At 35.9% G+C, this 14,041-nt stretch overlaps 2 protein-coding genes across 2 annotated transcripts; one reads left to right on the top strand and one right to left on the bottom strand.

Moving 5' to 3' along the window:
• The first annotated feature begins 190 nt into the window (after positions 1 to 190).
• Positions 191 to 3,204, top strand: LOC137836994 (receptor-like protein kinase FERONIA). Its single transcript, XM_068645806.2, has one exon. It carries the CDS (start codon positions 560 to 562, stop codon positions 3,020 to 3,022), a length of 2,463 nt encoding a protein of 820 aa, XP_068501907.1. The 5' UTR covers positions 191 to 559; the 3' UTR covers positions 3,023 to 3,204.
• A 2,139-nt stretch (positions 3,205 to 5,343) lies between these two features.
• LOC137836997 (PI-PLC X domain-containing protein At5g67130) lies at positions 5,344 to 8,074 on the bottom strand. Its single transcript, XM_068645808.2, has 8 exons — positions 7,565 to 8,074; positions 7,350 to 7,472; positions 6,912 to 7,049; positions 6,701 to 6,799; positions 6,290 to 6,593; positions 5,906 to 6,129; positions 5,711 to 5,797; positions 5,344 to 5,620 (listed from the first exon to the last, which is right to left on the bottom strand). Exons 1-8 carry the CDS (start codon positions 7,649 to 7,651, stop codon positions 5,579 to 5,581), a joined length of 1,104 nt encoding a protein of 367 aa, XP_068501909.1. The 5' UTR covers positions 7,652 to 8,074; the 3' UTR covers positions 5,344 to 5,578.
• Positions 8,075 to 14,041: the final 5,967 nt, after the last annotated feature.

Raw genomic sequence — 14,041 nt, 5'->3', positions numbered from 1 at the left:
TACGGGTTTATCTCTGTGTACCCTAAAGAATTTTCACTATATTAGATTAGAAAAAAGCTACATGTACATCATTCAATTTCTTTATACGCTTAATATATCTAATAAAATAATAATATTCTTACTTTACTAATTGATTCATCCTAAATTATTTTATATTTAAAGTAAAAAAAATCACACAATATCTATAAACTCAAGAATACTTTTAATTTAGTAGGTGATTCACTTTAAATAAATAAATAAAATGTATAGCAACTAGTGTTAGATGGATATTTAATAAAAATTGAAATGTTACTGTATGAGCATGATTAGACTAGATGTTCATACTTAAACTTGCAGTGCAAGGAATCTTCGTGTCTTCTTCGCTTCTTAGCAACTACTACAAGCTTTTTGTGAATTAGAAAATTAAGTGTTCATAAGACAACTTCACCAGTCTTTCAGGTTAGTTAACAAGGAACCTTCGTGTCTTCATTGCTTCTTTTCTACTGCTACAAGATTGTTCTGAATGAGAAAATTAAGTGTTCATAGTACAACTTCACCCAGTCTCTCAGATTAGTTCATAATGAGGTTCAGCAGTATCACCGCCTTAAAACTCTTCCTCCTCCACCTCTTTACACTCTTTACGAACCTCCAAGCCTACACTCCAGTCAACAATTTCACAATCAATTGCGGCAGCACTGGAACATCCTACGACGGTGAAACAACATGGACAGGGGACACAGCTTCGATGTTCTTGTCTCATCAAGACAGCACCGTTTCCGCTAACCCAACACCACCACAATCTAATTCCACCCTTCAACTACCCTACACCACAGCACGCATCTCTCGTTCCCAATTCAATTACTCCTTCCCCGTAACCCCAGGTTCCTATTTCCTTCGCCTCTTCTTCTACCCCGCTTCTTACCCTTCCTTTCCTTCTACACAAGCATCCTTCACCGTTCATTGCAACCATTTCACCCTCTTCTACGGTTTCAGCACCGACGAGGATGACACGGAAACGATCTTCAGAGAATACGTGGTCAACGTTGACAACGGTGAGACGCTCAACCTCAGCTTCACTCCCTCACAACCTAACTCCCACGCTCTCATCAACGGAATCCAGGTGTTTTCTATCCCAACCGATCTCTATTACACTTCACCACATCATGCGGGCTTCAAGCTCGTCGGAACCCACACCTTGTACCGCGTTACATCCGACACTGCTCTGCACGCACAGTATAGAGTCAAAGTTGGAGTTCAAGGAATTTCGCCGCCAAAGGACACCGGTTTGTTCAGAAACCTGGTCGCCGGTGACGAACATTATTTAATCAAAGAAAAAAATCCTAACAATAATGGTGAGATGAACATAACCCTGCACCATGGTTCGGTGGCACCCAAGGTACTGTACAGAACAGAGCGTATCACCAAGAGATCTCCTAAGTTGACTTGGAACTTCCCCGTTGACTCTGGTTTCTACTACTTGGTTAGGCTCCATTTTTGTGAACTTGATCAGAACATCACTAACATCGGTGACAGGGTGTTCTGCGTTTACATAGGGAGCGACTTGGCTGAGGATCACGCTGAAGTTTTGAGATGGAGCAACCAACTTAAGGGTCTCGCTGTGCAGAGAAACTTCGTCGTTTTGATTCCCAAAAATGATACTCAGGAAAAGGTTAATCTCTCGCTCCAATTGCACCCTTATTTGAATTCGAGCAATCCGTGCTTGAATGGCCTCGAGATCTTCAAAATCAGCGACTCCAACATCCTCGCCGGACCAAACGCGCAGAACGGCATAGCATTCGAAGAGAGAAGGAATGGCATGGCAGTCGGAAAGAGAAGGAACGTCTTATCAGTCGAAAAGAGAAGGAATAAACACAAAATTAGCATAGCAGGGATGGTATTCGTCTTGGTCTCGGTCTCGTCTGTTGGTTTCGTCTTTAGGTGGGCAAGATCCATGTTCAATCCACGCTCGTTCTCAACCAATGCACACAAGCTGTCAACCAATGCACACCAGCAGTCAACCGATGCAGAAGAACTGCCAGTGAACACGCTCATCTGCCTGCGCTTCTCCCTCGTAGAGATCAAAGCCGCCACCAACAACTTCGACGACGCTTCCGTCGTCGGCGTCGGGGGATTCGGCCACGTGTACAGGGGCTTCATCCGCAGAATTTTCATCCCGGTGACTCTCAAGCTCTTCAAACCCGGTTCAAACGAGATCGAGGTGGCTATTAAGCGCCACAAACCGGGTTCAAAGCAGGGCAGTGAAGAGTTTCTGAACGAGATCGAGATGCTCTCGCAGCTCCGCCATCGCAATATCGTTCCACTTATCGGTTACTGCAACAGCAACAAGGAGATGATCCTGGTCTATAATTTCATGGCACGAGGCAACCTCCGCGAGCATCTCTACAACAGCGACAAGCCTCCGTTGCCATGGAAGCGGCGCTTGCAGATTTGTATCGACGCAGCGCACGCGCTGCATTATCTTCACTGCTGCGCCCAAACATACACGATCATCCACAGCGACGTGAAAACCACGAACATCTTGTTGGATGAGGAATGGGTAGCCAAGGTTTCGGACTTTGGGCTTTCCAGAATTGGGCCCACGGGCGATTCCAAGTCCAATGTCTGCACCACCCCTGTGAAGGGTAGCTTTGGGTATATAGATCCAGAGTATTATAAACGACAACATTTGACGGAAAAGTCTGACGTGTACTCTTTCGGAGTAGTGTTGTTTGAGGTACTGTGCGCTCGTCCTCCTCTGATCCGCACGGCGGAGCCGAGAGAAGAGTCGCTTGGGAATTGGGTTAGATACTGTCACCAAAATGGGACCATTGCACAGATATTGGATCCCACGTTGAAGGGGAAGATCGCGCCCAATTGCTTTAGAGTGTTTTGCCAGATTGGGTTGAGTTGTTTGTCAGAAATTGGATCGCAGAGACCGTCAATGAACGACGTCGTTTGGATGCTCAAGAATGCCCTGAAACTACAAGAAAGTGCAGACATTACCGAGGCGCACTCTAATAGCCAAAACCCATTATCTAGTTAGGCCAATTGAATCACTTCTTCATTTCTTGGATTAAACGATTTTGATGAGAGGAGTTTAATACGATTGTTTTAACAAAGGCAGATATTTTAAGGTAGTTTTAGGAAGGTTGAGCTTTTACAACCATAATAAGGTTGATTTGTTTATGTAATTTTTGTTGAGAGGAAGATATTTCATTGATTAAATTATATGTTTGTATAAATATTTTATAGTCATATTTTTATAAACTGGTTTAAGTCTATATTGTATATAATGATATGAATTAAAAATGATACAGAATTCTTTCACAATTTGGTACCAAAGCTTAGCATTTTTGTTTGTTTGTCTTTGTCCGAATTGTTGGAGAAATCAATTTCATGGTAGTTCAATCCAAAGGTACGCTATCAATTGCACATAGTCTAGGCATCTTGAGTGTAAGTCTTCTTCAGTCACTTTCAAACTATTGTGTTCCTTAGCTATCTTGATCAACAAAAAAATAAGATATGGTTGCTACAATTTAAAAACTAAACAAATATTTACTATTGTAGATGTAGTTTTTCATGAGATAGTGTTGAGATATTTTTTCTTGAGTTGAAATTCAAGGAGAAAATTATGATGAAATTTCGATTTTTGTTCCACAAGAAGTTAATATTGAATTCAGATTGGAGACTGAAGAAAGGGGATAACAAAGTTGTATTAGGAGATGATGAGAGTGTGCAACACTCTGATTGATCAATAATCACATGATGAGGAAGAATTTTTTCATATCGTGTCATAGAGGTATTCCCAAACCTACTTACGATCTTGACTTCACTTGTAAGATATCTTATGAGTAATTACATTTGTAATTGGAATTTGTCTAACTCAAATATAGTAGTGTGCAGGAAGCTTTAGCTTACTCGAGGTGGAAGGATGCCACCAAATTTGGAGAATGAAAAGTAGAAATTGGTAGATTGTCCAGTTGGAAAAATACAATAGGATGTTGATTGGTGTATACAATAGGATGTTGATTGGTGTATACTGTGAAATTTAATGTAGATGGTGTAGTTGAGAGATTCAATGCTAGATTAATGGCAAAGGATATACAAGCATATGGAATAGATTATATTGAAACATTTGTTCTCCTAGACAAAATTAGCACAATTCAAATTTTGTTATCTCTAGTTGTGAACCTTGATTGGTCCTTACACCAGTTTGATGTGAAAAATAACTTCTTACCCGGAGAATTGTCTAAAAAAGTTTATATGGAGCTACGATAAGGATGTGGGATCCTGGATACATATAACAAGAAGCCATGCAAGTCGAAGTAGTCATTATATAGACTAAAGCAAATGCCACGAGTATGATTTGATAGATATTCACCAAGTCAATGCTTGTTTTTGGATATAAACAGAGCAACCAAGGCCATAGTTTTTAAAGAAAAAAAGGAAAATATTACAATTCTTATTGTTTATGTTGATGACATGATAGTTACTGGAATGATCTAGATGAACACAAGACATTGAAAGAGTACTTGGCAAATGAATTTGAAATGAAGGATCTTGGTCCTTTGAAATACTTTCTTGGAAATGAGGTTTCAAGATCAAAACCATGTATTTTTCTCTTAGTGAAAGTATGAATTGAATTTATTTAAAGAAAATGAGATGACAACATGCAAACCAACAAATTCTCCAGTTGAAAGGATTGAAGTTGTGTATTGAAGAAAATCAAACTCCAACTAACAAGGTGAGATGTTAAAGACTTGCAGGGAAATTCCATACCATATTTAGCATATGCTCTCAGTGTGGTTAGTCAGTTCATACACAATCTAGGTGAAAAAACATGGATGTTAATATACAGATTTTAAGATACATTATTCTTGGAAAAAAAGTTTTGTTCAAGGAGAACTCCAATGTGATGTTTTATATTGATGCAGATTGGACAAGTGCTCTTAATGATAGAAGATCAACCTTTGGATACTTCACATTTTGTAGGATGTAATCTTGTCACATGGAAAAACAAGAAGTTGTAGCTAGATCTAGTATAGAAGTTGAAACTAGATGAATAGTTCTTGGACTCAATGAAGGTTTATGGTTTAGACTACTTCTCCAAGATCTAAGATTCAAGTGTACTATGATAAAAATATGATAGAATTGTCAAATATTTAATTGAAAAAGAAGTTCACCAAAGTTGTGACAAGCCAGATTTTCGGAATATTATTAGACAAGATGAAAATGTATCACATTCATTTACCAACTTGAATGAACACAAAATAATAGAACTTGTATCATGGTAGGTGGATGTTGGAAAGTAGAGCAAACGCTTGAAATAGTGGTTCAATTAAATTTGTATGCTCAATGCGAATCTTAAAACACTTTCCAATCTGTTTAAAACATGTATATTCTACAAATGTCACTTACACGTTTAAAGATATTCTGGTAACTAGTGTTACACTTTAGTAGTTGTGAATCAAACATATAAACTGGTAAAACTGGCTCCATAAAATAGTATTTGTATTGTATCGAACCAGAAATAAGGGGATGAAAACAAGCAATTCCAGTTAAAGAGACTCTAAATCTAAACATTTCAGGAAGCTTGTTGCTATGCTTTCTTTGCTGAGCAAGCTTGTGAAGTAGATCCAGGCTGAAAATGAAAAGAATCATAATTCAATTGTTGAACAGTTATGTACTAACTTCATGTTTCTTTCTAGAATGTAAGAGTGAATTTATTTACCACACAGGCATGAACATCATTACAACCGCACAAAAGCTTCCCATTGAGAGTATCCACAGCTTTAAAGGATCCTCCTCCTTCACTTCTCTGCACAATGATCCCCAAATTATAACGGATATTGGCATGAATGAGTCAAAAAATTTATGCTTCAGCAACAAAATTAGTAGTAAAAACAGAAAAATGCCAAAGTTGTACCTTGTAATAGTCAACAGCAACATAATTAGCCCACCTGTCGCCAGCAGCACCATGACAGGTTTGTAGCATGTCAATGAGACCTCCAGAGTTATCTTCACATGTGATTGGCTTAAGTGGAGCAGACCGAAAATAGTTTACCAACACTAAGGACTTGCTCTTGTCGTTAAGAGGAGAAGATTCTGCTCTACTTGGACAGCTTCCTGATTTTCTTCCACCATCCCCATCTGATGAATTTAAGATCACCAAAGTGAAAATTGACAATGTAAGGAAGCATAAATGTATACCATAATCCACACTCAACCTTCTCGTGTTTTTTCTTTACTTTAACCAGTGCCTATTACACAATAAAGAATAGAGGAGCTTCAGTGGCTAGTGTTATCTTACACTGATTTTCAACCATGTAATTCCACTGGTATGCAATGCCTTCACTTTGTTCTTTAGACCTGACAGATGTGAACACTAATAATCTTTGATTTTTTGCAACCATATCACTCACTAGAGGCCAGTCTCCTCCTTTCTTTGGCATTCTAGTCACAGGAAACCAAAACTTCATCAAACCAGCGTCCGTGAAGACTTTTGTCAATCCTTTTGGAGTTTTAACATAATCTTCCAATATGAGCGTGACAATTTCTGTTGGATTGGCTGATAGAAAAGCTGCAATTTCCTTCAGTGTATCTATGGCTGGTTCCTACTTGTTGATTATAAAGTTAGGATCTTTGTGCAGAGAAACTTGTTGGTCATTAGTGTTTGTAAAGAAACAAGTTAGGAAAGAGTGGGAAGACGATTTTTACATACAAAAGCTGTGAAGTCATAGCACTGGCCTTGAAATGAATGACACAACCACACCTTTCCATCAAAATCATATGTATCTAGCATTAGTGCTCTAACTCCATTCTACAAATGAAACATTGATGGAAGAAAATAGTGACTTTAAACACTTGCAAGAGACCAGAACATGAGAAAAATTAACAGAAGTTAAGCATAGCAATAATGAATGACATAATACCTTTAGCTGCTCGGTTACACTGTCTTCTTGGTTAGTAATTGTAGTTCGAGGCTTTCCTGTGTGTGATGGTTCTCCATCAATGGCAAATGCATTGTGTGTTGTCAAAAATGAATATTTGTTGAACGGTAGAGAGTTATTCTAAACAAAAAAACAGCCAATTAACAACAGATTAAGATCAAAATTTAAAGATTCGGAACCAAACAAAAGAGAATGTGCACTCTCATTTGATATCCAAACTAAAAAAATTACAACTTCCTGAAAGTTTTTTTACATTTTTCCCCGAAGAGACAGTTAATGTTCAGATATATATAAAACGATGGAACAGGAAACAGCTTCTGGCCAACCCCACCAGAATCTGAATCACCCCATGTGTCTCTAAATTTTGTCACTTGTTGATACCATGTTAAGAACTTTAACATTTAAGAATTGGGATCTTACAATGAGCTTGAATTGATCTGTGATGGAAGATCTCACACACCTAGAGCCTAAATACCCAAATGGGCAAGAGAAGCAGTAGAGCCCGGCTCCACAATCACCATTAGACTTGCACTCATCATCTAGCTGAACAAAGATTCGAAAAGAATATGATAAAGAGTTGAAAACAGAGAAGTTAAAGGCATAATTCAAAAGCAGGTGCGGGAGGGTACACAAACCTTGCAGTTTCCATTAGAGCAAGCAGCATCAACACGATAACACAGCGGAAGCATAACAACCAAAAGCAAGAACAAACGAAAACCCATGTTTACAATGACTTGTTGGAATAGTGAAAGGAATTGAAATGGGTGAATAGGAAAAGATAATCCTAAAAAGGTGTCAAATTTATAGTGAAAAAATGCCAAAAAGGAACTCGCAGAATTGAGAGGGAAAGAGGGTATGTTGCCTTTATTAATAATTGGAGACCAATCAATTCAAAACAATAGTTGTAGTGGTGGACTAATGAGAGTGTGAAAGGTTTAACTTTTCAGTTTTCATACCTATCGCCGAACTATAAAGAACAGCACCAACGGTTGAAGTGCTGTTTTTGGATTTTTAATAATTAATTTGGACTTTGAGGACATCAAATATAGGACATTCTGGTAATCTAGGTTGGTGGTTGGATGCATTTATATAAGCATTGGTTTTGTCAAAACACTGTGGTTACTGGTTCAAAAACCATTATGGATGTTGGTATAGTTAATGGACAACTATTTTAAGAAGGAAATAAATATGAATTTATCCATATGGACAAAAGATAATTTATAATATAATTATTAAATAAACATTTTGAGTTTTCACTCTCTTTTTACTTTTCAGTTTGGACTTTAATTATTCAACAATCATCTTCATATCCATCAATTCAAGATTTATGGCGATTCATACGTGTACACACAAAAAAAATAGATTATCCATAACTAAAAAGCAGAGCATATTATTGCCTTTCGTTGTTGTTCCACATAAGAAATATTAGGACCTCAAAAAATCTGAGCATTCATTCATTGTTGTATTATATCTTTTCATATGGAGTAAGGTTAATTATTTATATTTGATTCTTCTTCATGCATAAATAAATATGCATAAATGGAGGATATCTTATTGATATGAATTAATTTATAAATTTTATTAATTTTTCTATGAATGGAAACATAAATAACATAAATAGGTTATTTTAATCATTCAGGTTAAAGACATTGGCATTTACTTATTTTTATTTATGTCTTTATATAATATAACTAGAACACTATTTAAAATTTAACTCTTGTTATTCGACACTTAGATAATTGGATATTTTATCAAGTCCAAAAGCCTATTAATATAACTTCATTTTCTAGGGAATATTCAACTAAATACTTTTTACTCACTCATTCTTTGTCATGAAAGCTCAACAACCTTTTAACGAAGAGGTCAATCAATTCATATAATTCCAGCATCCACTTCGAACGATTTCAACTCATCTCTGGTGAAAACATTTGGCGTCCACCATGAAACTCTGATAACTCATACTGAGTCACAATTCTTGTAAATCAGATAGTTATGTCAACATCACCTTTTGAGAAGGATCCCTTTGTTCTAGAAGCCCTTAAGTCACACATAGACACCTTCCTCCAAAGGAATGAAACAGTTGTACAATACATGATCACTGGAATGCAACACAAATTTGACAAGGACATGGAATTTATACGAAGCTAACATCTCAATGAGATGCAAATCCAATGAAAACAACATCACAATGATATATTAACCCTTCATCAGCAAATCATGACGCTCTAGCAGGATCGAGTGACCCACCGGTTCAAGCAACACTTACAACAACATATAGAGCATGAAGCTGAATCTCACCTTGCAATTCCTCACATTAGTAGACGCAAGTTTTTTTATAAGATTTTATTGAATTGGATTAATGCATCTTTGATTTAGTTTAACCCTGTATGAGAATTAAAGGATGATAATCTTTAGATAACTTGTGAAGAATTCATTGGTGGAAGAACTTGGGAGTCACTTGTTTTTTATTCATCTTATAGTGTCTATTATATTTTCTTGCTAAACAATCACGAACCCCTCTTTACTTTATTGTTATTGCTAATTTTTATTGCTTGCAAATAGGTTCTGAATATTGATTGCTTTGATTCACTATTAGATTTGCTGGGAGATTACTTGAGGTCATTTGACCACAATTATACTATCATCTTTTTGGTGATAGACGACCTAACACTGTGTTAGACGGTTTTCACTAAAATCTTTTTAATTTGACTGTTAAACGACAATTATCACTAGTTCTTCTTCCCCACTTTCTTCTTCGCATAAACAATTTTTTTTTTTTTTGTGTCCTCTTCAATGGCGGAGAGTGAGTTTGTGACTCCATTGGTGACCCAAAACTAATTTTTCTTCCTTCTTTGTGAGTGGTTTGATGTGGTGGACGTTTTTGTTCAATTGGATTGAGTTAACGTTCTTCATTGAGGTTAGTTATCTTAACCTCCCTTTTGTTTTTGAAATTGATACCTAGGTTGTTTTTTAGGATCTCAATCATGACAATACATGAATATCTCCATTGGATTATCATTACTTACCCTTTGATATTGAAATCGTGTTATTTAGATGTTTAAATTTTAAATTTTGAATATTGAAATTAATTGTTAAATTCAATTTAATACAATAGATGAATGTTAATTAGATGTTTAAAATTGAAATTTAAAATTTAGGAATTCTAATTTTTACATTTTTCATTATATTGGACAAGTATAATTATATTTAATTATATTTAGACTAACATATTTTTTACTTTAATTAGAGTTGAGAGTGACACAAACATGTTAAGTGGAAAATAAGACGTAATTACTTTAGCTCACATTTTTTAAGATATTTTTTTAACTACATTTAAATTATGCTTTTGGATTCCAAATGTAAAATATCTTTTATTTTCCTTTCCATTCTCCAACATGCTCCAAAGTCTAAATCACAAAAATCCACTAGTTTACAAATTGAAATTCAACCCAAGTTCTAAAATTAATATCCAAATTATTAATATTATTATTATTATTATTATTAATACTCATATTATTATTTTTTATTATTATTAACAATAATAAAATTAATAATAATAAAAATATTAATAATATTATTGATAACAATAATATTATTATTAATATTTTTATTGTATATAATGTTTATTGAAAAATTTTAGATTTTGATTTGAAGTAAAAATCAATTATTTTTTTTTTTAAAAAAGTCTAAAATTTAGATTGGACCATGTGTTACATAAATTTGAATTGTTTAGAATTTAGGATTTAGTACACTCATATATATATATATATAAATATTTTATCTTTAAATAATTTTTTTAAATAAAAGACTAAATAAATTTTCCTATAAATAAATACAAAAACTAATTTTTAAAAAGTTATTATATATAATTTATTTAAAACTTATTTTTAATTTTATAAAGAAGTTTGCTTTAACTTTTCATGTTTATTTTTTAAAAATATACTTTACAAAGATTATTTTAAAATAATCCTTATTTACATGAGAGAGAAGGAATTGAAACCAAGTAATAAATATATCATGCATATAGGATTCATCCTATTAGTATAGGGCACGATTTATAACTTATCTCCACTAATTAATATATACCTCACATATGAACACATTAGAAAACATTTTTAAAATTAAAGACAAGACTTTAACTTCTTTCACTCCACTAGTTTCATAGACTTGTCCCAACTCATTCAAGATATTAATAGAATATAGGTGAAAAAACAATAAAAACAAGCCACACATCCATCCAAATTCTAAATAGAAATTTTTTTAGTTGATAAGATTTTGATATGTTGACACCATCGGTCAACTAACACACTTTTGAAAAACTCCAATGTAGTATAATGTGGAAGATGCTGACGTGACTTAAGCGAATGACGTGGCATAGGCGGATGACGTGACAATTGAGTGAAAAATCGAAATTTTAGGGCAAATATTTCACTCCCGCTCACGCGTTTTCCGTCTTCCGTCTTCCAGTTGGTGCCTTGTTCCTCTTCTTCCCGACTTGCATTTTCCTCTTCCCGTTGGTGCTGTATTCCTTTTAGGTATAATGAATCTTAGTAGTGTGGGGATGCTTTAAAGTATCATTAGTTTGGCACGTGAATTTAATTAGATTTTAAATTAGTTTTTGTACCGATCGGGCACCGGACGATTGAGACTTTATATTAAAATAACTAAATACGATAAATACGTAGCAAGTAAATTATTACAACCAGCATTGAATAAGTCAGAGACACTTCGAAAATGTTATTGTAATTCAGAGAGAGAAAATGAAAGGTTATCATATTAACTGATGTGTATTACAATGTGTTGATAAAGAAGTAATTTATACACAGGGTAACACATGGGTACCCTTAACACCCCCCTTAAACTCATGGTTGGATTGGCCATAATCATGAGTTTATCCCATACATGCAGAAACAATATGCCAAAAACAGGCTTGGTAAGGGGATCAACAACTTGAAAGCGTGCTGGAAGATGAAGAAGCTGAATTTTTTGATTACGAACTTGATCACGAACAAAGTGGAGGTCCAGTTCAAAGTGTTTCGTTTTAGAGTGCATAACAGGATTTGCACTTAGCAGAACAACTCCAAGATTATCCGAATACAGCTTTGGTTTGGAACCTTGGATGCGCAACTCAGAAAGAAGAGATTGAATCCACACAATTTCAGCAAGGAGAGCTGCAACTGCCCGGTATTCTGCTTCCGTACTACTTATGGAAACTGTTTTCTGTTTGTGAGATGACCAGGAAACAAGATTAGACCCCATATAAATACAGTATCCAGTTGTGGATTTGCGGTCGTCAACGTCAGCATCCCAATCTACATCCGCAAAGCCAATAAGAGAGGTCGTCGAGTTGGGGCGAAGAAGCAATCCATGTGTAATGGTGCCAACTAAATAACGAAGAATTCTCTTCACAGCTTGCCAATGGTGAAGTTTCGGATCATGCATAAAATGACAAACACGATTAACAGAGTAAGAGAGTTCAGGCCTAGTTATAAGAAGATATTGAAGTGTACCAACAACTGACCTATACAGGGAAGGATCATTGAATGATTCAGAAGAATTTTGTTGGAGACGCGAAGAGGATGTCATAGGCGTGGGTTGAGGTTTAGCATGGAGCATATTTGTTTTCTGTAACAGCTCACGTATGTACTGGTCCTGAGAGACATGCATGTCACCAGTAGATGTTCGAGAAACTTGAATTCCTAAAAAATGATGAAGACTACCTAAATCTTTTAATGCAAAAGAAGAATGCAAAGTGGTAATGAGGTTAGTAATTTCAGTAGGTGAAGATGCAGTGATGATTATATCATCAACATAAACTAGGACAAACATAGTATAAGACGATGTGAATTTAGTAAACACAGAGGTATCACTTACTGTAGGACAAAAACCAAGATCACATAAAGTTGTGCTAAGTTTAGAAAACCAGGACCTGGGTGCTTGCTTGAGGCCATAGATAGCCTTGTGTAATTGACATACAAGAATGGGATCATGAGATATAAAACCTGGTGGTTGCTGCATATACACACGTTCATTGAGATCACCATGGAGGAAAGCATTATCAATGTCCACTTGACGAATAGCCCAGTTATTTGTAACAGCATGCGAAAGAACAATACGAATCGTGGTGGGTTTGACAACAGGACTGAAGGTCTCACTGTAGTCAAGTCCCTCAGTTTGATTGAAGCCTTTGGCAACAAGGCGTGCCTTGCAACGTTGAAAAGAACCATCTGCATGCAATTTGGTTTTAAAAATCCATTTACAACCTACCAGAGAGGCATTGGATGGGAGAGCAGTGAGAGTCCACGTTTTGTTCTTGAGGAGAGCTTGATACTCAGTCATTGCTTGGGACCATACAGGAGAAGCCATAGCTTCCTTGACAGAAGAAGGAGGAGAAGGAATAGTAGAAACAACAGTATAAATTTTGGGTTTAATGATGCCTACCTTGGCACGAGTGGTCATGGGATGAGTGTTAGTAGGAGGAGGAACAGAAGGAAGAAAATCAATATTACCAGTTGCAGAAGCACCAATGTCAGTAGTGGAATTGCTATCAGAAACAACATGCTCATTAATAGAATCAGTATTGGTATGAACAACAGTCAAAGTGGGGGAAATATCATGTGTGTGCTTATGAGAAACAACAGGCATAACAAAATTAGTCGAGTCTTCATTATATGGAAAAGTAGTTTCATCAAAACGAACATGACGAGAAACAATAGTCTTACCAGTGGGAAGGAGACAGATATAACCTCTATTAGTTGGACTGTATCCAAGAAAGAGAGAACACTGTGATCTAAAATCAAACTTATTATTATTATAGGGACGTAAATTTGGATAACAAGCACAACCAAACACTTTGAAAACATTATAATCAGGTTGGTGTTTAAACAACCTAGTATAAGGGTTATCACCATTCAACACAGGGGTGGGAAGAGCATTGATAATGTGGGTGGAAGTGATGAAGGCTTCAGCCCAAAAACGACGTGGCAAAGAGGCAGTGGCAAGAAGCGTTAGGCCCATATCAACAATATGTCTGTGCTTTCGTTCAACAGATCCATTTTGTTCATGGGTGCAGGGACATGTAAGTCTATGGTGAATGCCACAATGTTCAAGGA

The sequence above is a fragment of the Phaseolus vulgaris genome, chromosome 4 (assembly GCF_051622355.1).
Source record: "Phaseolus vulgaris cultivar YP4 chromosome 4, ASM5162235v1, whole genome shotgun sequence".
NCBI classification, from domain to species: Eukaryota; Viridiplantae; Streptophyta; class Magnoliopsida; order Fabales; family Fabaceae; genus Phaseolus; species Phaseolus vulgaris.
Note: the sequence above shows the minus strand (reverse complement) of the source record. Positions and strands in the feature narration are given on the sequence as shown.